This window comes from Empidonax traillii, unplaced genomic scaffold, assembly GCF_003031625.1.
Source record: "Empidonax traillii isolate 1590-97213 ecotype Southwest subspecies unplaced genomic scaffold, ASM303162v1 scaffold260:size695979, whole genome shotgun sequence".
Taxonomy (NCBI): Eukaryota; Metazoa; Chordata; class Aves; order Passeriformes; family Tyrannidae; genus Empidonax; species Empidonax traillii.
This window is the reverse complement of record NW_020955453.1, coordinates 126,214-151,134: the sequence shown is the minus strand read 5'-3', so window position 1 is coordinate 151,134 and position 24,921 is coordinate 126,214. Positions and strand designations below refer to the sequence as shown.

General features: G+C 41.0%; 1 protein-coding gene across 1 annotated transcript in view; it reads left to right on the top strand.

The window, feature by feature from the left end:
- The first annotated feature begins 13,852 nt into the window (after positions 1–13,852).
- The window catches only part of TMEM18 (transmembrane protein 18), a 15,446-nt gene continuing 4,377 nt past the window's right edge, over positions 13,853–24,921 (top strand). Inside the window, exons 1-2 of the mRNA XM_027889380.1 lie at positions 13,853–13,996; positions 14,744–14,851. Of these exons, the coding sequence (XP_027745181.1) occupies positions 13,853–13,996; positions 14,744–14,851 (252 nt within the window). The remainder of the gene's footprint in view (positions 13,997–14,743; positions 14,852–24,921) is intronic.

Here is a 24,921-nt window from a genome sequence, read left to right as displayed (position 1 = left end):
GGAAGTCCACCAAAGCCGTGGCATTGCTATTGCTGCTCTTTGCTTCAGAGGGGTTTGGGTGAAGTGCCATGTAGCTGTGTCATTGCTCATCTTTCCCATTGCCTCAATAAAATCTTGGTTTACAACATGTTGTAAAGCTCCATTAATGTTCATTTCACAAATGTATAGAAAGCCTCATTCTTGACAAGATGTATAAATTCACAAAAATCATTATATATGTAAAAGAGATGATCATAAGTATAACTTCCAGTAAAAACCAACCAAACAAGACAAAACAAACAAAACCCTCCCAAAACCAAACAAAAAAGCAAAACAAAGACAAAAACAACCAACCACCAAAATCCATCCAAAACCAATCAACCAACCAAACAAAAAAAAAAAAAAAAAAAAAAATCAAAACTCTCATTTATAAATATTTCAATTCATCAGCTATATTGACATTATAGTGCTGACATTTCAATGCTAACATTATCAGACTGAGTCACTGAAAGCAGAAAGTTTTGAAATTTTTGCATTTTTTATTTAATACATATATGCTGCAGTTCTTTAAAGAAAGGGTCTTTGAAAACTCAAGAACCATTGAGGACAGCCAATGTCAGCAGAAGCAATGGTTTCATCTTATTCAGTTTCCCAAATGATGCACAGGAGCTGATGCACTGCATAAGGAACTTTGTAAAACAAAATACTCAGTGTCTGTACTTTATTATCAACCTACTCTGCAGTTCAGCAGCTGTGCTATATATTGCTTAGTTGCAGGTTCTTACTCTGGTAAAGGACAGATATAGTATCGTATTTTTAGTTTGAAATACCATATGAGTCACATTAACAGAACAGCACAGGAATAGTGTTCATCTAGCTTTGTCTGCTGGGGCAGATTATGCACAAAATGGATATGAAAGAAAGAGGAAAACATTTATAAAATTGCAGCAACGGGGGAAAGATGTGTTTTCTTTCTATAGGGATTAAAAACAGCTCAAGGAATGAAGAACAGTCTGTGATACTTCAGAAACAACTTGTCATATCACCTCCTATCCATACAGTGCTGTTGTACTTAATGTTGTAATAGAGTAGAGCCCTCATGGACAAATAATGTGGTCAAAGTACATTTCAGCATCTTTCAGAATTATAGCTGGGCTTTTGACCACTGGTTCTCTGTTTTGCAGTAGTATGATCAGCCTTCTTTTATCTTCTGGTCAGTTGAAGTGGGCAGAACAAAAACAGTTGGTCATCTTTTTAAAGATGCAGCTCAAGATAAAAACCTCAAGCCTAGATTACAAAGATTTTGTCTGCCTAACTAGTCAAGTATAATGTTCTATGAAGTCTTTTCATAGTCACCAGCTGCAGGTTTGGAAATGCCAGGCATCCTTCTGATTGTTCTTTACCTCACCTCCTTCCTCTACCCTTCTCAGAAACAAGACAGATTTCCTGTGCCTGGTAATGTTAAAAACATAAAGACATCCTCTCTGCATGCCAGGACAATGTGCAAGGACACAGTAACACCAAGAAGTCTTTTAAAGAAAAGAGATTTGTTTCTTGCCACAAAGATATCTCCAACAAAATTCCAGAAAGAAGATAATGCTTTCCTAAAACTAGCCATGAAGCTCTCAAGGACTAGAAAAAATCCCATGGGGCGTGCAGGTGAAACAAGGTGTCGAGCACCATCTGAATCACTCAAAGGGTGTCTTCATCAGCAGCTTAGTGAGCAACGTAGACTCTTTCTAGGTGTGACTTCTACATGTGTTGGGAGCTGGAGTTATATGCATTGCGATAACAAGCAATACTGGGGCACATAAGAAAAGTTGCTCTTCCTGCTAGAACCAAGCAGAAAGCTGCACACTGGAGCCCTTCTGCAGTGAGGGCACAGTATACTGCAGTTCAGGGAATAGGGCACTAGTCTTGCATTGCCCTAGCAACAACTGCGTAGAAATACAGTAGTGGAAATACCAACAGATCATGCACATTCCTCTCATGTCAAGAAAGCTTAAAAAGGTGAAGAATATTATTGAAATGTAGGCACTGTTTCCAAAGCGTTCATGGAGACAGTTTAGCAGACTTGCAGATACATAACTGAAAATCCAAGACACTGATTTTTAGGTTTTTACGTTAATTACACTGCTCAGTGACAAATTATTTTTCTCACCTGACCACCAGCAATGTTAAATAAGCCACAGGCCAAGCAGGCAAGAGATTCCAGAGGAACTCCAAGGAGATTTTGCAAACAATTAGTTTAAAACTTTCCCAGCTGTCATACTACCCAGTAGAAACACAGATTACCTGTGCAATGGACTGCTATTGGTAACTTGAAGCATAAGGTGATCAGATTCATCTGGTGAGAACTGGATAACAAATATATCCACTTTTCTGAAACATACCAGGGCAGGGCCTGAAGAGTAACATAAACCACATTTGGAGCAACCTCTAATTGAACTCAGTCATGGAGGAAGTTCAGGAACTGGTCTGGGCCTACAAGGTTAGCAAAGCCTTTAGAAAGAAATAAGTAATTATGGCACTATCTGCTTGAAAGAGAATCATAATACACAGATGTCTAACATTTACAGAAGCAAAAGTGCAAGAAAGGAACCACCGTGTGCAGGAGTTGCACTGTCTACAGTGGATGCTGCACATAATGAGTCAGAGCAAGCACCTTGCTTCCCCATTGGTACTTAGCTGGTCTAAACCAGACTGGGGGGTCTAAAGCTCTGATTCATGTGTACATGTGCATGTTGGTGGGAGTGAGGTATGTCTGCTCATAGAGCAGGAATTGCTATACCTATGCTACTAAGTAAATGTATATGTCACTGAACGGTATAGTTCTCTTCTAGCACCCACAGCACCTTGACTCTGGTAACATTGGCAGTCAACACCAAACTTAAGAAAAGTCTTTAATTTCATGGAGTTTTTACCACTATGCCCAAATGAGATAATAAAGGTATTTGGACCATCTCTACCAAAAAAGAATCTCATATATTATCTTTAATAGGAGGCTGTAGTTTACCTCAGCCATTCACGTGCTAATGCTAAGAGTTTATCTTATTCGGAACAGGAGCACTGTACTGGGATGTTTCTGTTCTCAAGAAGGGAACTGCTCTTCATTGCTCTCCCTGCTAGGGAAATAAGGAGCTAACAGAAGGAGAGATTTTTACACAGTGATTTGCTTTTGTAGGGAGTAATTTCCAGTATTTACACTTTATCTTTGGCAAATAAAGGGACGAATATTCCAGTCAGGGTAGCTTTCTCTTCTAGGAGGACATATCATTGATATGAAGAGCCAAGTACAGGTGAGAATATCCAGAGTGCTATCAATCACATTTTTCCTGAAATAAAGGGGTTGAGAAAATCACCTTTAGCAGACATTTGGTCATTCACGCAGCTGTGATTAGTTCCAGTAAGAATTATGCTTTGCTCTTGTTTCATTTTCCCTACTGCTAAAATCTGCACTGCTGGAAGAGAAAAAAAGCAGAAAAGGCAGAGGCAGACATGAACACTTTATTTCACCAGCTGCATGTGAGATTTCTTCCTGTGGGCAGCTTCCAGCTTTCTAAATGCAGAGCAGTGGAATGCCTTCACCTCATCCCTCACTGTCCAAGCTTGCTGAGCCTCCTTGAAAACAGTCAGTCACCACTCAAAGAAATCCCCTCACTTCCCCCTCTCTCTTTCCTCACAAATTTTACAATATTCCTCCTCTGAACTGAAAGCAGCTTCCCTCAGCAGCACGTAGCTCTCCTGTACATTCTTTACATCTGGTCCCGTCCTGACTGGGCCAAGAGTCACGGCATGTGCAATCTCTTGCTTGATTTGCCTGAAAGCCTGTTGTTGTTCAGGACTCCATTGGAAACTGTTCTTTTTACAGGTCACAAAGTAAAGAGGGCTTACAATTTGGCTGTACTCAGGGATGTGCATCCTCCAGAAGCCTATGTACTGCAGGTGCTCTGGGGCCTTGCCCTTCTTTAGGATGGCCTGGATCAGTCCATGGCAAATGGTTGGACTGTGCTTCCACGCCACTATTGATATTGCTAATGCGTTTTTCTCCATTCCCTTGGCAGCAGAGTGCAGGCCACAGTTTGCTTTCACCTGGAGGGGTGTGCAGTACACCTGGAATTGACTGCCCCAGGGGTGGAAGCCACTTCGCTGTCTTGGACTCCAGCTCGTACTGGAGCTCCAACATGTCTGGTACAGCAGCACTTAATGGTGGCGTGACTTCATTCAAGCCACGGTAGTCCACTGTCAGTCTCCATTCTCCATCAGATTTACGTACAGGCCAGATAGGGCTGTTGAAGGGTGAGTGTGTTCTGCTGACCACCCCTTGACTCTCTAACTTCCTGATTATCTTGTGAATGGGGATCACAGCATCTCGGTTTGTTCTGTACTGTTGCCTGTGTACAGTTGCAGTGGTTATAGGCACTTGCTGATCTTTAACTCGGAGTAGTCCCACAACGGAAGGGTCTTCTGAGAGGCTAGATAGGGCAAACAATTGCTTGGACTTCTCTTCAATCACTGTGGCTACATCGAAAGTCCATTGGTACCTCTTCGGGTCTTTGAAGTATTCTTTTTTTAGGTAGTTTACACTAAGAATGTAAGGGGCTTCTGGCCCCGTCACAATGGAACGTTTTTGCCATTGGTCTCCTGTCAAGCTCATATTGGTCTCTACCACTGACAATTCTTGAGACCCTCCAGTCACTCTAGAAATAGAAACAGTCTCCATACCCTTATGCTTCGATGGTATTAAAGTACACTGGGCACCAGTATCCACCAAAGCCCAGTATTTCTGAGGATCCGATGTGCCAGGTCATCGAACTCACACAGCCCAGTAAATCCTATTATCTTCCTGGTTCCTATCCTTCTCCTGGCAGAAGGCAGGGCCCCTCTATTGGTTTTGATTAGAGTATTCATCGTCCGACTTTGACTTTGCCTTCTTAGAAGCTTTCTTGTTATTGTCAAAGCGGACCTCCATCTTTTTGTGTTTCAGAGGTTGCAGAGCATTTGTATCAACTACATAGACAACCTTTTTGTTGTTTTTCTTTTGTTGTAATTCTCTTACTCTGGTTTTAAGTTTGGAAGTGGGTTCACCATTCCACTTCTTCATGTTTTCTCCTTTACTGCACAGATAGGACCACAGTTGATTGCGTGATCTCCGTCTGGGGTATCCTCTCTTTTTGTGTGCTAGGAAAGGAGACCGTGAACGAGGCTGGGACCAAGATCGAGGTTGAAATCGTGGTCGAAATCATTTTATTGGTCCGCCTCTATAGTCTCTATAGTCTATGTAGACTCTATCATTTCTATCCCTATAGTTGTCTTCATATCTGAAATATTCATAGGGCCTCTCCATTGCTTCTTTAGGATGGGTAGGTCGGTGTCGGGCATCAGAGGACCTTTCCAAATTTTCTGCTATGGTCCGTATCTATGAACACATGGTGTCTACAGTCGGTTCATCTGGTTTTGGGTTGTATATTGATATTAAGCAGTTGAGGTATGATGCAGGGGCACCTCTAATCACTTGCCTCCACATTGATTCTGTACATGAAATCTTTTCTGGTTCTAAACAGTCATAGTAAACTGAGTTGTAATAAATGAGTTTCAGCATAGCTAATTCTTGTAAGTATTGGGCGTCTTCTTCTGCACTCGTCCACTTTTTCGGAGAACTCATTAAGTATTCTTTAAATGGATATTTTTTCCCTCACAGCATGGAGGATTCGGAGCCAGAGACTGAGATTGTATGTCTCTCTTGTGATTTCTTGTTCTATTTCACGGTTCTGAGCAACGGATCCTAGTTGCTGTGCTTCATGACTCTCTAACAAGTGGCTTCTGGCCCCATTATCCCAACATCGTACCAGCCAGGTGAGAATTTGTTCACCAGGCCGGCGGCTGTAATCCTGTCGTATATCCCGGAGCTCTGCTGGGGTCATTGTTCGCAGTACCTCACTCGTTCGCACAACTTTTGCTCCAGAATAAGGGTCTCTCCTACGTGGAATCATTTCCACTTCCCTTCTGACGCTTCTATGTGGAACCACTTTCTCTCTCTTTCTGCCTCTCTCACGTGGAGCCAGAGACTGAGCATGTAGCAGGGATAGGCTTCTATTCCATTGTCTAAGCCCACGGGGTGGAGGTAGCAAGTAGTCCTTCGGACTTTGGGATGAAGGTCTCAACTGTTCTTCTGTATCCTCCGCTGGAAAGTTGGGAAGAGAATATTTGGGTATCAGCCTTGTCTTTGGTGGTTTATTGGCCATCTGTGCTGCCGCCCCTTCTTCCATTAGGTGTGCTCCCTTTTCCTTTGGGCGCGCTCCTAATTCTTTTGGGCACGCTCCTTCTCTCGCTGCTGCTTCTTCCTCTTCTGTAGCCGTCCATTCGTCCACTACTACATAGCTGGATGGGATAGGTTCCATGGGGCTGGCAAGTCCCTTTACTCCCTCTTCTTCCTCTTCTTCTTCTTCTTCTTCTTCTTCTTCTTCTTCTTCTTCTTCTTCTTCTTCTTCTTCTTCTTCTTCTTCTCTTTTAATAGTCCTTAATCGTGGAACTAGGTTTGTAGCTTCTGCACTATCCCTTATCCATACCTTCTTCTTAGTTAGGGGAGCAATAGTGATTCTCGGGTTGGTAGTTTGGGTCTTCATCTCCGTGGTAGTCTTAACATTAGATGTTGTACTTTGAGTTCCAGTGTCCATGAGATCTATGGTCTGGACTCCAGTTTCAATGGATTTAGCAGAAGCTGTGCTGACTTCAAGTTGGGTCTGTGTTCCATGCTCAGTTGAATTAACGGAGACAGTGCTAACTTCAGGTTGAGTTTGTGTTCCACACTCAGTCAGCTTAACAGAGACGGCACTGACTTCGGGTTGAGTTTGTGTTCCATGTTCAGTCAGCTTAACAGAGATGGCACTGACTTTGGGTTGAGTTTGTGTTCCACGTTCAGTCAGTTTAACAGAGATGGTGCTGATTTCGGGTTGAGTTTGTGTTCCACACTCAGTCAGTTCAACAGAGATGGTGCTGATTTCGGGTTGAGTTTGTGTTCCACACTCAGTCAGTTCAACAGAGATGGTGCTGATTTCGGGTTGAGTCTGTATTCCACATTCAGTCAGCTTAACAGAGACAGTGCTGATTTCGGGTTGAGTCTGTATCCCGACGTCTGTGGACTCAATAAGGGCATCATTTGTTTCAGGTGACATAGTTTGACTTTCTGCCTCGGACCTAGGCTTTTGATAGTGATCTATGGCAGCTCCATAAGCTGTCCCTAGACCCCAGCATAAAGCAAGGAGCTGCGTATATGGGTTATCATATGAAAGACACCCTTCAACTAAACAACGTGCCATCTCGTCAGGATTAGACACTTGTTCTGGCGTGAAGTCCCAAACAATGGGAGGTGTCACACGTCCTACCAGTTTGCCAAAATTTACCCATGCTCCTTGCCATCCAGAAACTGGCCTTTCCAAGACTTTTCCCAAAGTTCCAGCGAATCCTCTAGAGGTCTGGCCTTTTCTACAACACAGAAAGCAACACAACACCATTCTTCCAGTTTTAAATAACTCTTTCACCGCCTTCAGCAGTACGAGGATTGTTACTAAACAATTTAAGTAAAAATTAGAGCCAATTGTAATGATGGGGATCTCCTGTAGCAGGCCTTTGATGTCAAAATTGAGGAAAGTGAAATGCTCCTTCCATTCATTTCAATCAAGGAAAGTGAGATACTCCTTCCATTCATCCCAATCAAAGAAAGGGACAAAGTCCTCCCATTCATCTCCAGTTGGGCGTTTCCCTACAGGACAGCTCAAAACAGGCACAAATATAGCTAATACAATGAAACAAGCAGTTAGAATAGTCATAGTTATATTATTCTTTCTCCCTGTTTTTAAACAATAGGTTTGTTTATATAAACCAGCTCCTCTTGGCAGTTTTTCCGGTAACTGTTCCAAAACAAACCGGGATAACCAAAACAATCTCCCCATACGGGCCACCAAAAATCTGTGACGGTTTGGACCTGGCTCCCTGCCAAATGCCCGAAAGTTATGACAGCAGCCCCCTTCCCCCCTCCCTTCTTCCCTTAGGGTAAAGAAAAAAAAAAACTATAAAAATTAAAGAATTCAAAGTCAAGCTGCTTATATAAAAATATATCTTTATTTACATAAATTACAGTTATGTACAGTTAAGATGCTATATACACAGTAAAAGGGGATCCACCCCCTGAAGGGATAGGGAAAGGGAAAAAAAAGGGGGACGAAAGGGAATAAAAGGGACACCGAACAGGTATACTAGATCAAACTCAAGAACTATACTAATAAGTAACAAAACACATCCCATAGAACAGCAGGATTGGCAGACATGGCCAGCACTCTCTAAACCTCCACGTGGCAGGACAGTGGACTCTGCAGGCCTCAGCCTTAGATAAGCGAGACCAACGCAGGGACCCACTGTTCCCAAACCTCGCCGGAAGAGGAGAGAGGTCTCTAATCTCCAACTTATTTATACTCTGGTTTATGTAAAAATCATATGGAATACTGGGTACTTGGCCATTTCCTTGGTTACAAACTGGTCACCAGGAAGGCCTAGACCAAAACCATCACAACTAAGGTTTCTTATGTTTGCAACAATGAGTTGCAGTCACATTGATAGCAACGTTTTGGGGTTTTTTTGGCAGAGGTGGTTCCAATATGTGTTTTCACAGAAGCTCCCCTTAACTGTAATTTTCTAATTATGCAGTTCTTTTTTGGTTGGCAATCATTTAAAGTGCTGCATGACTTTCCGTCCCTCTCTGGAACGATGTGCTCCAGCTCTGTACTTATCAACCACTGTGTTATGTTTTTCCAGTTCCTCTATCCTCTCTGTTTTTTTCAACTGTGTTCCAGAATGTCCTCTTTGCTGATCTATCCCACATTCCTCTTCCTGCTCCTCTTTTTACCCCGGAAATGCAAACTCTTTGTGCAAACTCACTTCTTCTAAAAGGAGACCTGTCTCTCTCTGGCACTCACCTCAGGCATTTATCCTCCTTTCCAGCCACTGGACACTCCTCTGGAGTGTTCAGTTCAAATGACACATGCATTCCCTCCTGCGTCTACACTATGTAATCTCACTTTTGGACAAGCTGCCCATCCTTACCCACAGCTGCTGATGGAGATATGGGTTCTCTATTTTCTTGCATGTCCTTAAAATCTGCTGAGTTACACACTGATAAAAAAACATGCCATGAGATCACACATACACATGTATGGTATGTTGCTCCCTGTACTGTCACTCCAATACCTAGATGCTCATAGCATATTACTAAGTTGCTGTTCCGTGACACTCACTCAAAGGTCTCTCCTCTCAATCACAACTTTTCAAGCTTTGTTTTGCTTTCCAAGCTTTTTTTAACTTTCCAAGCTGATTTTTTTCTCAAAATATTTTGGTAATTTCTTGGTTGTAATTTCATCACAATGAAGGTCATATAAAGCAAACTCAAACATTGTTATTTTCTTCCTAGCAGTATCAGGTTTTGGGTAAATACCCCTCAGAATAGTTTGGGGCACTGCGTTCACTCACTCATATTCCTGTCACATCAGCTGTTGGTACACAAGCCATATTATCAAGAAAATGCCATACAGATTTCCACACACACTGTTATATGTGTTTCCAGAGCTGGAAACCCTTTCCTCTCACTGCTCTATAGAGGTAGAGATTATTCCCAGCAAAGGTTATGTAGTTTCAACTGTCATATATGTAGTTTTGTTGAGATTACATCCATAAATTATCCTTTAGAATAGACTAAGGCAATTATGAAAGAGGCATTTACATTTTCCTAAAATAGGGAATTTCTCATTTCATACATACTCATGACAATGCCAGTCCTTCCATAGATTCTGACTCATCAAAGGCCAGAAGAGAAGACAGAAAACAATCGAACTGGAAACTATCACAATTGTGACTCTGACAACCAGCATGGATTTACAAGAAAAGTTTTTTTTTTCCTAAAATAACACTTTAATCATTTAATAGATTTTTTTTTTTAATGACAGGGAGAGTTATCACTACTATTACTGATAAGTCTGCAAATAGCACTTCAGATTCTGAGATCCTCCTGTGTATTACGTGTGCTTCAAGTAGTTGCTGCAGGCTGGGAGGAGAGCTGTTGCAGATACTGTAATCCAGCCACAGTAAAATCTTTCTCTTGCATCTTCACATTGGTAATGAAGGCCAAATCAGGCCCCAATTATTCACAAAGCGTTCGAAACATTGGCACTTACAAATCCCACAGCTGTCTCTGCCTCCAGAAAGACTACCAAAGGAATGCTCCATCACGCTGTGGCACAAGAAAAGTGCATGCCTGAATTGGCAACGTGATCCTTTACTGTCTGGGTAAGGTTGTATTACCCAGTGAGAACGAGGATTCACCCCATCAACTACATGCAGATGAGCACTAGGACTCCATCAATTACTTTTGTCCCCATTTGGAAAAAAATAACAATAAAGTACTGCAGTATTCTTCAAATCTTATGCAGTATTCTTCATTTCTAGGCCATAGGGAAGACTATAAACACCAATATTTTTCAAACAGGCATGGCCCAGCATCCATGAGTAGTATCGCAGTAGTGACAGCATACATACCCTCTCTGTCTCCTGTATTTATTGAAGAAAGCTACTAGATATGCCATGATGATTGTATTAGGTTTACATGGCAAAGTGTTGGACAGCGGGAGGCTGCAGAAGCAGTCACTGTGAGCAGAGAACAGGGCTGTCCAGTATGTGACACAGCTGATTCCAAATGGCTCCAACCAATCCACCAGAGGGCACAGCTGAGCCCCACAGCCACGATGGTGGCACCTCTGGGAGAATATTTTTAAGAAAAGGCAAAACCCACTATTCATTAGAGTGTTAGGGAAAACATGTGAGAAACAGGTCTGCAGATCCCAAGGTGAAGCAGGCAGGGAGGAGATGCTCCACAAATTGGAACACATTCCCCTGAAGTCCATGGAGAAGACCATGGGGAAGCAGGTTGTCACCCTCCAGTGTATGGAGGATCATGTTGGAGCAGATACTCACACTGCACCCCATGGCAGACACTGTAACAGAGCAGATGGATGTGCTCTGAATGAACCGCAGACTGGAGAGGCCATGCAGGAGTGGCTTTATCCTGAAGGACTGCAGATCATGAAAGGATCCGTGCTGAAGCAAGGAAAAAGTGGAGGAAGTAGGTGTACAGATGAAGTGTTATGAACTGACTGCAGTTCTTATTCCCCATCCCTCTGTACTGTTCAGTGTGTGGGTAGGACACAGAGGAAGCAGCGGAGGAGTCAAGTTTACCCCAGGAAGAAGATGCTGGGATGGAAGTGTTTTAATTTTTGTCTTTTGTTTCTCACCATCCAATTTTATCTTTAACAACAAGTAAATTAATTTTCCTGAAGTTCGGTCTGTTTTGTCATTATGGTAATTGGTAAGTAATCTCCCTGTTTGTATCTTGACCTTTGAGGGTTTCTATCTTATTTTCTCCCCCTGTCCTGTGGGCAGGAGAGCAGCTGGGTGAGTGTCTGGCAGCTGTCCATAGTCAACCCTCTACAATGCTTAACCATGGAAAAGCAAATGATGATGCAAAATCAAAGTTTCACACTGACAAAGGAAAAATTTGCAATATGACAGTATGGGGGTCGTTCTGGTTGAGGCCATAGTCCTTCCTCCCTACACAGCTCCTTTCTACCTAAAGCATTTCTTCTCTTTGGTACTCAGCAGCTCTGGAGGACTGCATATATTTGAAAATCACTCACTGGGATAGCTAGTTCTAACCCATTGATGCTTCTGGCTTTTTTTTCTCTGTTTCTAGACCCTCAGTCCTAGTCCTTTAAGAATGCTTGCTCGTTGCTTCCTCCTCTTCACTATTGCATGCCACACACTGGCTTTTGCCACCTCCTCTTCATCCTGTCCCAGACATGTCAGTGCCTCTTATGTTTCTGAGCTCCTTTAGCAATGGAACATTACTGTCTAGTACTGTCTAGTACTGTGTAAAATATTTGATGGCTAACATTAATCCATGTCCCCTCTGCAAGACTGAATAGTTTGCTACACTACCTTTCATTTGATAAGCTGTTACTTAGCAAATGTCCTGCACAGGCCTCTTACTGCTCGGGTTTATCCCCAGACTTAGCCTTCTTAAAGAGAGCATTGGAAGAGAAGAAGTAAAATCAGAGACTTGACTAGGTCTTGCACACAATTCCCTTAAAAGTGAATTGCTGTCAAGGCTTTTAGTAGTCTTGTCCCTTCAGCAGCTATAGTCAAACCTCTTATTAGTATAGTCTAAATTAATAATAATTCTTATTTCCAGCAAATGTCTGCAAGAAAAGAGTGTTTTCTGTAATTAACACTTTTCTCTCAAACTTTTTTTGTTAGCAGAGAACAAGTGCACAGACTTTAACGCACATACACATTTTTAAAAGAATCAATACAGTAAATCAATAGTTCTTCCTTTCTGACATTGCAATTCAAGTTCCTATTTCTAATATTTTCCTTTGACATTGAGTTTTCTTTGAATATCAGCTATCAGATATTATTTCATTTTCACTGTCATACATGTAGTAAATGTGTTAACTCCATCTGTTTTTAAACACTTTAATTACTACAATTTCAGATAGACCATGGTATCTTTCAGAAATAAATTGTTTCAGCTTTGCAACTCCCATTAATCATTACACTGTGCATCCACTAATTACAACATACAAGTTGCCACTAAGATTGTTTACTGCTGATGTTCAATATAATGAAATTGCAGTCTATCTTACCATTTTTTTCAATGTACTACAGTTTCTTTGTACACCCCTGCCAAATTGTTTACAGTTTTCCAAGAGAATGTGAAGACCTGAAAACCCCACTCCTCTTTCAATAGCTCCTTATTCAATAAATAACATTCAGATATGTTCCACCAAATATTTTCTATTTACCTTTGTTTCCCCCACAGAAGTGTTAATTAAAACTCCTAAAGATATCCATTTTTTTTATATCTATAACCAAGCACTTTCTTCATGCTTTGATTCTTGCAACTAACTTAGATCTTCACTGTTCATAACAGAGTGCTCTTCACACCAGAAGTCCTAAACAACAGTGTTTTCCAGGAGACTGATATTGTGAAATCAAACACTGTTCTGCAGTTTGCAAAACAAACATTTAGCTATCACAGAAAACAAAAAAACCCACACCCCAAAACAAACAGAACTTAATATTACACAACTTTGAAGTCCTATTTTTCAGGTGCACTTAAGTTTTGTTTTGGTTTGATTTTTTTGTTTCTTCTTCTTTGCATGCATATTGCTTACATTTGGGCACACAGTCAGACTGAACTTTGCTGCATACCAATAAATTTCCCAAACAGGGAAACGGGCATGCAGAAAGGTCAGCTTGTACTTCACCGCTAATCCCACTGACAATATATATACAAATTCAACAAGATTGGTTTCATACAGCATTTTCAATAATCTTCAAAGCCATCTCAATAAGCCAGAGAGGCACATGTCCCTCCCCACAGTAAATCCACATTCTTATACTACTGTGTACCAACATGCTAACCCAATCTCTACCAAAACTTGCATTCTCCAAAGCTGGGAAATACTCCATTCATTCTTAGGGCAGTTTCTCCCTACTACATCATCATGAGTGTCTAGAGACTATAAAGAACCTGGATTCTTATGAAAGCAGCCCAACAGCACCTGTCTGTAATAATCTGCTTTCACTTAACAGATGGCCAAAACCTGCTTTAGCTAAACACTTGAGTATAATATAGTCAAAACCAAGAAACTAAAGGAGGATGAACTACTTACCTTATAGTGTAACCATTCTTCTTGGAAATAAAGTCAGATCATCCCTCGTGAAACTAAATTTTATGCCAAGATTCTACTGTACATGACATCATCACATGAAGGTTGTCCACGTCTGCGCAGCTAGCGGAGGTTTTAGAGCCAGCCTCAACAAAGATACCAAGAAGAGGCACCAGCATCCACATTTTAAGTTGCACTATGGAGCGTGGCAGAATCCAGAAGCAATCAGTCAGAACTCTGAGGTAATTCCTTTGTCCCCATAAATCTAAAAGTATTCTTAGATAAGTGTAATAAGTGTGCTTAGAAGACAGGAGTGACCAAGTATAGCACAAAGAAATTCTGCTTAGTAAAAACATGTCATGGGGCACTACTGGCTAAATACAATTAGTGCTTAGGCTCTGTGTGTATGGCATGGCTAGAAAGCTCGGAATCACTTTGGTTGTTGCCCTCCTGTTCACCAGCTCTCCCATGCTTCAAATTCAGACTTCCCTTTCATACTGGCAGCAGCAACAGCTGTAGGACACAGCATAACTGAGACAAAGCAGATGCTGCTTCTCATGCACAGTATATTAAATTGGGCATGGGGCAGGCACACTTGCAGTAGCTGTTGGCTTACAGAAGACTCTCAGAAAAAACACTAAGTTTTCAGTGTTTCCACGGAGATGCCCAACACAGTTCTTTAAGTCTTACTGGTGGCAATTATTTTGCCTTCCTAATCATTATGTGAAAAGGTCTCTGCCTGCATCTTCTTCTGATCAACAAGGAGGGTCCTAGAGAAGTCTGCAGTGTCTTTGTACCCACAATATATTTAGCAGTAGGGACTAAAAGAGCAATTATTAATTCCTGCGGGAAGTATAGTGCTTTCCCACAAACTTAAAAGGTGTTCTGGGCTTTTTTATTAGCATGAGGATCTATAGCACAAAACTTTCTTCATCTGAGTGTATCTCAAAACCTGTCTTGTGAACACTGCTCCGGTGTTCCTGAAAAAGCGATGTCCTGAGGAAAAACAAAGCCAGAGCGCCACCTACCGCTGCCGTTTAAGAGGACGGAGGCGCTGGATGCCACCACCTCCTCCTTACCTTCCACTGCGCACTGAAGTACGCCTGGACTCACAACTAGCTAGCTGACTGATACCAGGTTTCTTGCACGTGTATTTGGACACCAACAAAAATATGATTCTGTCGTCCACCTAGAATTGGTAAATGTTTTGCACTGAGCCCTTAGCAACTTCAGTTTAACTCAGTCACAGAAAATTTCTTTCATCTGTCAATATGCAAAAGCAAAAAGCTGCAAGACACAGAGAGAATTAACTGGGGAAATATTGCTGATTGTCCTGTTCTTATATTCTTCCCTAGGAATCTGCTACTGGAAACTGACAAGCACATCTTAATGTTGTACCAGTTAATCCATAAAATTTGATAGTCCATAAAAGGAACGCTTTCCTCTAATAACCTTAGCCTGAAAACAGCACTACAAAATTAAAAAGAGGTAAGCCCTCAAAAATACTCTGGATATCTGCAAGAAAATGTCAATGATTAGTAGTTAATAGATACTAAAGCCAGTATTTTGATTTTTCCTTTATATGTTTAACATCAAATAACATAATCAAACACACAGACAAGCACTTAATTCCATCAATCTTAACAGAAACAAGCTAAAGTAAATATTTCTCCAAATGTTTCCGTGGAAAAAATTTCTTGCAGATTTCTTCAATTTTTCTGCATTAGGCCTTCTTCCTCAGATTGCCTTTAGGAATCTTATTTTCTCCAGTAAGGATGAACTTCTCAGTTAATTAACTAGGCATAACATACTTAACTTGAACAGTTCAGGTGAATCCGCATTAGTGGTTTACTGAGCAGCATCGTGTCTTCTAGGTATGAATGTGCTGAGTATCCACACTTGGAGCTACAGGGAGCACTCTTTGGGTACAGTCTGTGCACACACTGTGGTTTCTCTGCTGAACTAAACAGTTCATACTGAGATTCAAGCCAGAGTGCCCAAGGTTAGTAAGGACACAAAGTACAGCCCTTAAAGCAGTAATTCAGCAACTCCGAAGTCCTCCTATTATATGCAAGCAACAGCACTGGAAATATTTATATGTCTTGTCCTTCCTCTGTATCTGAAGGCAATCCAAAATGATCAGGAAGGTAATCGGAGATCAGTCACAAGCTTCTGGACCTTCAAAAAAAAAAAAAAAAAAAAAAAAAAAAAAAAAAAAAAAAGTCAGAGCAGCATCTCAGTGGGATCAGCACTCAAACTGCTAGCTGAGGCAAAAACCTGGCCCTTCCACTTCCAAAGAGGAGAAATTTAACATCCCACCAGTGGGATAAATCTGAGGCTCACCACCCTCATTCTGTCAAGAGATTATTACTCTGGTGAATTCAGTCATGGAAAGGGCCAAAAATTTCACTGGGAGGTCGAACTATCTGAAAGCAGCCTGCACAGGTCACAAGGAAGGGCTCTGCATCATACAGAATCAATGTTGCATGAAGTTACAATTAAAATGAAGAAAACATTTGAAAAACAGGGACAGAAACTAAGTGTGCTAAACCCAGGCAAATCCATCTCTATTACAAGGAACTGGAGAATTTTGTATGCGAGAAGGAAAACAAAGCTACTGCACTACTCAACCTGCAGTCTCTGAAGCCCGGAAGACTGAGAACCCTCTTGAGAGATATTCAAAGGCTTTGTAAAAAGATTAACCACCCTCCTCAATGAGGATATCCTAATATTCTGGAGTCTCAGCATGGGCATTTCTGAAGCAAAAGAGATGTGATAAAGTCAGAGCTCTGTGACTCAATATTGTACTGGTGGGAGACAGCTAATTCCTGTGCTTCATGACGTCTGGAAGACTGCCTATCTACTGCTAGTGGTGAAAGCCTAGACTTAATCTTTAAGGAAAATATCTCTGCCTACATCTTTTCCCTATCAACAACTCATGACACAGGGAAGTCACACTTCTACATAGCTTCAATAGTTTGGCTTTGGAAATAGGGAGCAAGGAAGGCAGAGTAGCTATTTTCATATGATCAGATATTTAATTATTTTTCATTAGAACAACAGTGAAACAGTTTGTGTCCCTGTCCCTACGTGAATGTGATATCCATACTCATTTAAATACAGCATCTGGCAATGCATTATGATAGTCTGTTCTGAAACCATAGACAGACAGTGCTGTTAAGCTGTTAAGCTGGGTAAAATTTAACTCCACTCCAGAGAAAACAGAAGTAAATAAGGCAAGGATGCTACAAGGAAGACTGTTCCTCATACCGCTTGCTTTGTGTGGGGTCAAGCACACAGAGAAGCATTATCCTTTAACTGATCATGAAGGCTCTAGAATAGATTTTTAGTGGTGCCCCAGGTAGCACCATATTTTGTCATTGTCCTTCTTCTGCTGTGATTTTTCTTTCTCATTCTGTATTTTCCAGTATGCCACCAAAAGGTACTGCAGAGGATAATTATTTTTTCTTTTAAAAATGGCTGTTATCTTACTTTCTGGCAGTACTGTTTACGGTACAAGCAGGGTATGGAAGGCATGGACATAGAATGTAAAAATGGGAGGAAGGAGCTGGAGGAGGGGATCTCCAGGTGTAGAATACTTTTCCAGGAAGGAAGTATAGGCTATAGTTACTGGAAAATACAAATTTTTTGCTGAATTCCTCTATTTCAAGGGAACATGAGCTTTTCCCATCTATACTCCACAGTTCTAATTTTGTAACTCGCTACCTTTTGCATTGTACAGCTCTTTAACATGTCCTGTGTACAACCACTCCCATGGTAGTATTTCTTTGCCAATGGCAATTTAAAACACATATAGCTGTATGTGTTTCACTGTCCCAAATACCACACACTCTTGCAACTGCAAATATTAAGTCTGCAACTACAGCTAGGTCTGCAATTCTTTGGTCAGCAGATCTAAAATTTAGTCTTTGCCCAAAATATTCTATGCAGTCTCTTCCTTGCATTCATCATTGACTTGGAATTTTGCAACTTGATTTTCCCACTGGTTTTTCAGGTATGCCGTGTGTTAGCTTCCTAAACCTTTTTGCTGATTTAACTTTCATACAGTTCCTTTTCCAGTGCTTCCGTCCATATTAATTCCTTGTACAAGGATGATGTCTCAACTTTCAGGGGAGTGGTAAGTCTCTGTCCCTACCACAGTGTAACAACCAGATAATACAGAAATGCCAAAAATAATGTTTCTATTTCTGCATGTCAAAACTTCCTACCAAAAATTCTGTCAGCTTTTTGCCAGAAGCCCTCACCAGAGCTTCCTGCTGCAGTTTTCCTGCCAGAAGATCTTGCTATTGTTTATGGTTATCATATCTCTTTGAACATTGAATAGGGCTACGTGACAAGAAACTACATACAACCTTTGAACACTATAAAAGTTAAGGAAAAATTTTGGAAAAAAAGGGAGAGGAAAGGGAGAGAGAACTGGTTACTCTCACTGAGAGCCTCTCCCCACCTCCTCCTCACCTTTCCTCTGCCACCACGTGCTGCCTGTCTGCCACTGGAGACTGAAACTCAGCTGGCCTGGAGAAGAACTGAAACCCATCGTGCCACATGCGTGAGTTATATCTTCCCCTTTTACCCTAACCATATTTCTGAGGGTTAAAGGTGCTGCTGAATTGGGACCCTGCATGGCCTGGGACACGGCTCAGTGTGAGCAGCAAAGCTACACATCCTGGCTGTGTTCCAGAGAACTAAAGCTGCTAAGGTACCTAGCAGCTAAAGAAGATAACATGGAAAAGTGGCAGAGACAGAGAAAAAAAAGGTAGAAACCACTTCTGCCCACAGACACAGTGGAAGGGTAGTTTTGGTGGTATCTTTCCTATGCTTCTAAAAGTAATCTTAGCTTTTTCCAACCTTTTCTTATTTTTTCCTCTTTCTCTTTGCATTACTTACAATTAATAAAAATATCAGGTTTTGGTATCAACAGATAACTTGTGTGAGTTTTAATTTTACTCAGGGGATTATTCGAATCCGAAGTTCTTTCTGTAAATTTTATGCAGATTGTAACATACAGACACCTACAAAGTTGGGAAATACTCATAACTCAAACTCTCTGATGATTTCATGGAAATTTCTTACACAGAAGTGTCATATGAAATCCATGTAGAGAACAGTATCTAAAACCCCTATCATAATCTTCCCAACAGTGGACTTGTCAGCACTGGTGTGCTATTATGAGACACAACCTTGAATTAAAATAGATATATCACGCACTGAAGAGTGGTATGTGAACAAGTCCAAACATCACCATGGCAACACCCCCGACCAGTCAGGAATAGACCACCAAAAGCTAGAGACATATCCCACCAATCATGAGGGAGTGACACTGCGGAACAACCCATGAATCTGCAAAACCTCAAACTGAAAAAAAGCTGGAGGAGGATAAACTGACTGCTTCTCAACACTTCTAATGCAAGATGTTGCAGTGGAGCTCCCACACCTGTGGCAGAAAATTGCAACGTGAATACTCTCAGGTCATATGCTTTTAGCTCACAGATAGTAAAAAGGAGCTGATAGGTGCTAACTCAGTACTGTGATGTATTAAATGTATAAATGTTTATAGCTTTGCAATTATCGCTGTATTTGAAAGTATCTTACATAAGAGCTTATAATGTGCGCGTTTTCATTTCTATTTCCAGAGATCAGATCTTAAGTAAGGAACTCAGACAGTCTGAGCCATGTGGTCAAACTATACCAACAGAGCTATGGACTGGTGAGGATATGCAACAGACAAACACCAGAAAGCAATGGCCATTGACAGCTCCAGGATCAATGGCTGGATCTGCTGGCTTTCTAGCTCTTGGTTGTCTTTGTTGCTGAATTGCCACGGTTTTTCCACTCTTCACTCTTCATTCATTACACGAAAATGATAAGCCAGAAGCAGCAGGAGCCCCAAAGTACCACATTTATATCAAATGTTCAGTCTCAGAGATGAGAAGGCTGAGATCCCTCATAAGAGTGATTTGCTCAAAAAAATGTCTCTTCCAGTTGCTGATCCTGTTCCTGCTGTTCTCCGCATCTTGCACTTCCCCTGAATGTTAAGAATGACAGGTGGGAGCAGCTAGGATGTGCCTTAGGGACATGCCCTTAAGCAGAAAATACAATGCTGACATCAAGCTCCTCAGTCATATCAGATACAATCATGAAAGTTGCCCTGCACATCCTAGATATTTCTATTCCCTCTTGCAATAGTTGTGTTGCAACTTAAATGCACTATATTATGTGCCCAGTTCAATGCAGCCACACATCAAAGAAACGTAAAGGTGCTTAATTTCCAAATCATTCCAAGGAATGACAAAAGGTGGTACTTCTAAGATCAAAAACAGTCAATAGAGCAATTGTGTCAGAAAAAAACTTTAGAGGGCATCAAAGAGAAAGTAAAGTGTATAATTAAGAACAGGATTTGAGATTGTCAGGACTGCTTTTTGCTTTCAACTACACTTGGCCTCTTTCACCCTGACTGGACAAAGATCCTAACAGAAATAAAATCTGGTTGCTTTGCCAGAACACAGCAGGGCTTTGAAATAATTCTGAGATCTTTGGTGGGATTAGTGGAACAATTTAATAGGAGGTCTTGTTAGTAGGTAGAGAAAAAAAAAGACATTTGCATTTCAGACTGCCTCTAAAGTTTGGGAATAGCAGAGGAATAAAAATAAGCCTGAAGATGCCTGAAACTTTGAAATGAGGAAAAAAAGCCCTCACAGAAACTGGATGAAAGAGATGATGTTAAGGGAATGAGATTCTGAAAAAACATACAAAAGCATCTATTTAACTTTCAGGCTAAAGCAATACTGTTTTAGTGAATACAACTAGACAGTTGATTTTTCTCATTTTAAATTATGGAATCATGGAATTAAAATAATTCAGACTGGAATAGACCTTAGAAAGTCATTTTAATCTCCTGCTCAAAGCAAAATTCACTAGAAGGCCAGACTGGGTTGCTCAGGGCTTTATCTACCTGGGTGCTGAAAAATCTAAAAAAAACCCAGAACCTCTTTGGATACTTTTTCCACTATTTGATTGTCCTCATGAGGAAAAAGCTTTTACTTATATCCAGCCCAAACTTCTAGTTTCAATTTATGTGCACTGCATCTCATTCTCACACCACACCACCAGAAGAGTCTGGATCTATCTTTTTATAAGCTCCTCATAAGCACTGGCAGGTTGCCAGTAGGTTTCCCCTGGAGCCACTTGTTGTTCAGGCCAAACATGCCCAACTCCCCCAGCCCCCACCCCAGGACAAAGGTTTGAACTCCCTGAAAATTTTGACAGCTCTCTGCTGAATTTTCAGAGTTTATCATTATTGTCCTTGTATTTGAAGTATCAAAAGGTAGATGTAGATGTGTTCTAATGAATGCTGAATCCATTAATCTCCTGAGTATGCAGTTAACATAGCCCAAGAAACTGTTAGCACTGTTTGCTGCCAGGTTACACTGATAGTTCAGCTTCTTGCCCCTCCCAGGCTCAGTAGTGGTGCCGCCCAGCCAGTTGGTCCCATATCACTGGAAATTAAAAATTATAGAGCAATACAGGTCAGACCTCTGGAGGTCGTCCAGTACAACTCTCATTCTCAAAAGCAGGACTAACCTCAATGTTAGAAAAAGTAGTATCCATCATCTAAACCTGAAACCCAGAAATGATGTACACAAAACAATCCACGGTGAGTTTTAAATCTATTTCTAAAGACATGTTTTTAATACTATGACTATTATTCTTGTTTTCCAAGTACATCATAACCAATAAAAGCTGGTACTATAAAAATGTAAAGAGATGACAGCTGCTGCAAAAAATAATGGAGGCACTCAAAAATAATTATTTGTTAATGGTAAGGACAGGGAAAGTGAAGGATTTCAGTGAAACCTGTATTAGAATGAATACCAGACCCAGGCTCACTTCAGTTGCATTGGGAAGCAAATGCAAATTTAAGACAGCTTTTGAGCACAACCATGTATATAAGGAAAATCTTCAGGACAGATAAAAATGATGGCCTGGAAGTGACAGAAACGATGATCATCCAGACTCCTCTCCCAGGCTCAGGCTATTTTCACAGTGAAACTGCTCACGCCTCTCAGAGCTCTGAAAAGGCTAACCAAGACATCAGTACAACATTCCACTCCCCAGGAACAAGGCTGTGAGACAGGCAGGAGATGCAGAAGTGGGCAGTCCCTTGTCCTCACAGCAGAATTCAGCAGTGGGATATTTGCAAAGCACAGAAATTGGGTGTACCTGTCATTAACCCCCACATGTGCCCACTTGCTATCTTTGCCTTGATTGATGCTCTGGTGGGGGGCTGCCCCATTCACTTGCTTGTGCATCTTCTACATCTTCTCACGGAGAATATGAGCTGCATTTCCCTCAGCAGGAAGTATAAAAGACACTTCTAAATTGTTTCTAGTACAGCGCCATATGATCTGCTACCAAACATGCATGTAGGACTACCACAAGAAATAATTTAGCATTTGTTTTGGTATTCCCTATCATATGTAGGCTTTTACAATCCAGACTGTTTCTTCAGCAATCTAAACTTAGGATGTCTGATTTTAGATTCTTTCCTAGATAAAGTAGACGAAGTGAAGAAGATGGCCCTGAAGCTGACCAGACATACAAACAATGGAAAGAAGAATTTGTTAACAAAATGGACTTTGGAAGTACAATGGTTTAAAAGGACTTTATTATAAGGGACTTTGGGTTAAAACTCATTGCTGAATTGAGGCCCCATGTCTTCGAAAAATGTTACAAGTGGTTGCTATAGGCTAAGCTCCATGGAGCAGGGGTCAGCTACCATTGGACAGTTCTTGGCTCCATATCTGTTCAACCAATCCCTGTCTATACCCTGTTGCTACCCTTCCCCCTCATGTTTATGCATATATCCTTCACCAATCCAGTGTCCTAGTTTTGCATATCCCTCCTACCTTCCAGCACCTTCCCCGGCCAACCCTATCAACTCCCTTCACGTTGTGAATAAAGCAGATCAGCTTCGGGCCCTGTTTTGGGGAAATGCACAGTCCTGTTCAGAATGCTGCTGGTCTAGTGCTCTCTATCCTGACTTGTGACAATGGGGAAAAAAAAAAATTACCAATTAACTTTTTTTTTTTTTAATCTTTCATCCAATCTACTTGTACAATATTGTAATGAGGAAGGAAATTATAAGAACAGAAATATATATTATTATTTTTGGTACTGTATATTTATATTAGTACTTTAAAACTTGGGATCTAATTGTAGAATGCTGGCTCTACAAAGAAACTGTAAGATGAAAAATACACAGTTTTTTCCCAATAAAAGAATAAGGTACTTGTTTGTTAGCTTTTAAGTATGTTCTGTTCACATTTCATTCCCCACTAAAAATAAAGAGAACATACAGTACATAAAGGATCTGCTAATACTTATGTATCTGCTACCATCTGCTGACAAACAGCATTATTGAATTTATGCTAGTCAATCTTAAAGAAGCAACTCCTGCCTCCGTATAAGAAGGTTTTCACTGATGCTGCAGTGGCTGACAGTAAAAGCTACATGAAGTTTTAATTCAGCATGTTCTAGCCATAGTAAGCCAATAATTTTTTACCCAGCCAGCTTGTCTGCATCACAGATTAACTATTGACCAGTATATTCCATTCCACAGCAGTGGCTGTATTCTGCATTCGTTGGAGCCCTTCAGCTGTTGCAGATCGTTTCTGTAGTCAATTACTGAGCAACGACAAGAACCTCATTCCATATTTACAAAACACAAAACCATTTGATTTGTTATTAGCTGTAAGACTTTTCCAAACAAGAAGTTACAGAATCACAGAATGACAGAATGGGTCAGGTTGGAAGGGACCAGTATGGGTCATCTGATCCAACCTCCCTGCCCAAGCAGGGTCATCGTAGAGCACATTGCACAGGATTGTGTCCAGATGGTTCTTGAATATCTCTGGTGAGGGAGAATCCACAACCTCTCTGGACAATCAGTTCCAGTGTGTGATCACTCGCACAGTAAAGTTCATATTCAGGTGGAACTTCCTGTATATCCCTTTCTGCCCATTGCCTCTTGTCCTGTTGCTTGGCTCCACCAAGAAGAGACTGGCTCCGTTCTCTTGACACCCTTGAGATAAAGACAACTGATGAGGTCTCCTCTCAGTTGTCTCTTCTTAAGGCTAAACAGGCCTGGCTCCCTCAGCCTTTCCTTGTAAGAGAGATGCTCCAGTCCCTTAGTCATCTTTGTTGCCCTCTGCTGGACTGGCTCCAGGAGCTCCATGTCTCTCTTGTACTGAGGAGCTTAGAATTGGACACAGAAGTCCAGATGTGGCCTCACTAGGGCTGACTAGAGGGGCAGGATCACCTCCCTCGACCTGCTGGCAATGCTTTTCCCAATGCACTCCAGGATACCACTGGCTTTCTTGGCCACAAGGGCTCATGGCTCAAGTTTGTAAGTCCACCAGGACCCCCAGGTCTTTCTCTGCAGAGCTGCTTTCTAGCAGGTCAGCCCCAGACTGTATTGGTGTTTATTCCGGTCTTACTTCCCTGTCTACAACGTGGAATCAAAACATCTTTTTCCCCTAATCTTACTTTTAAATATTTACTAAATATTTACTTAAATATTTACTACAACTAAAATAGTAGTAAAAAGTACCTTTGTATCACCTTAATTAATTTTATGTTTTTAAGTGAAAGTCTTTATTAGCTTCCAGATACTATTGTTCTTGAGAAAAAGATTAACAAAAATCTAAAGCAAAAAAGAAACACAACCTTGGTTTCAGGTATCTCACACTAAATTGGAGGAGTCTGACAGTGAAGAGAGAGCAGTTCACAGTGATGACCTGCATTTGGCTGTATGGTAGACTAAATTAAAAGAGTGTATGTAATATTTACTTATACAGTAAGGTTTTTTCTAAAAAAAACATTTGGGAAAAAAAGCCAAAGCTTTACATCTGGTAAGCCAAAGTGTCAGAAAAAATAATTTAATGAAAGCAGAATGTGGAGGTATAGATGACAATATGGATTGTTTGACAAAGCTAATCCTTTAAGACGTCACAAAGTCTTCTGGCTTAGTTGATAGGAATCTGAGTTTGAAATTCTCTTTAAGTGGTAGGTCCTAAGAATGGCCGGTTCTTCCAGACTTACATACTTTTAGCAAAAGGGATTATAAATTAGGTTTAGCCTTTAAATG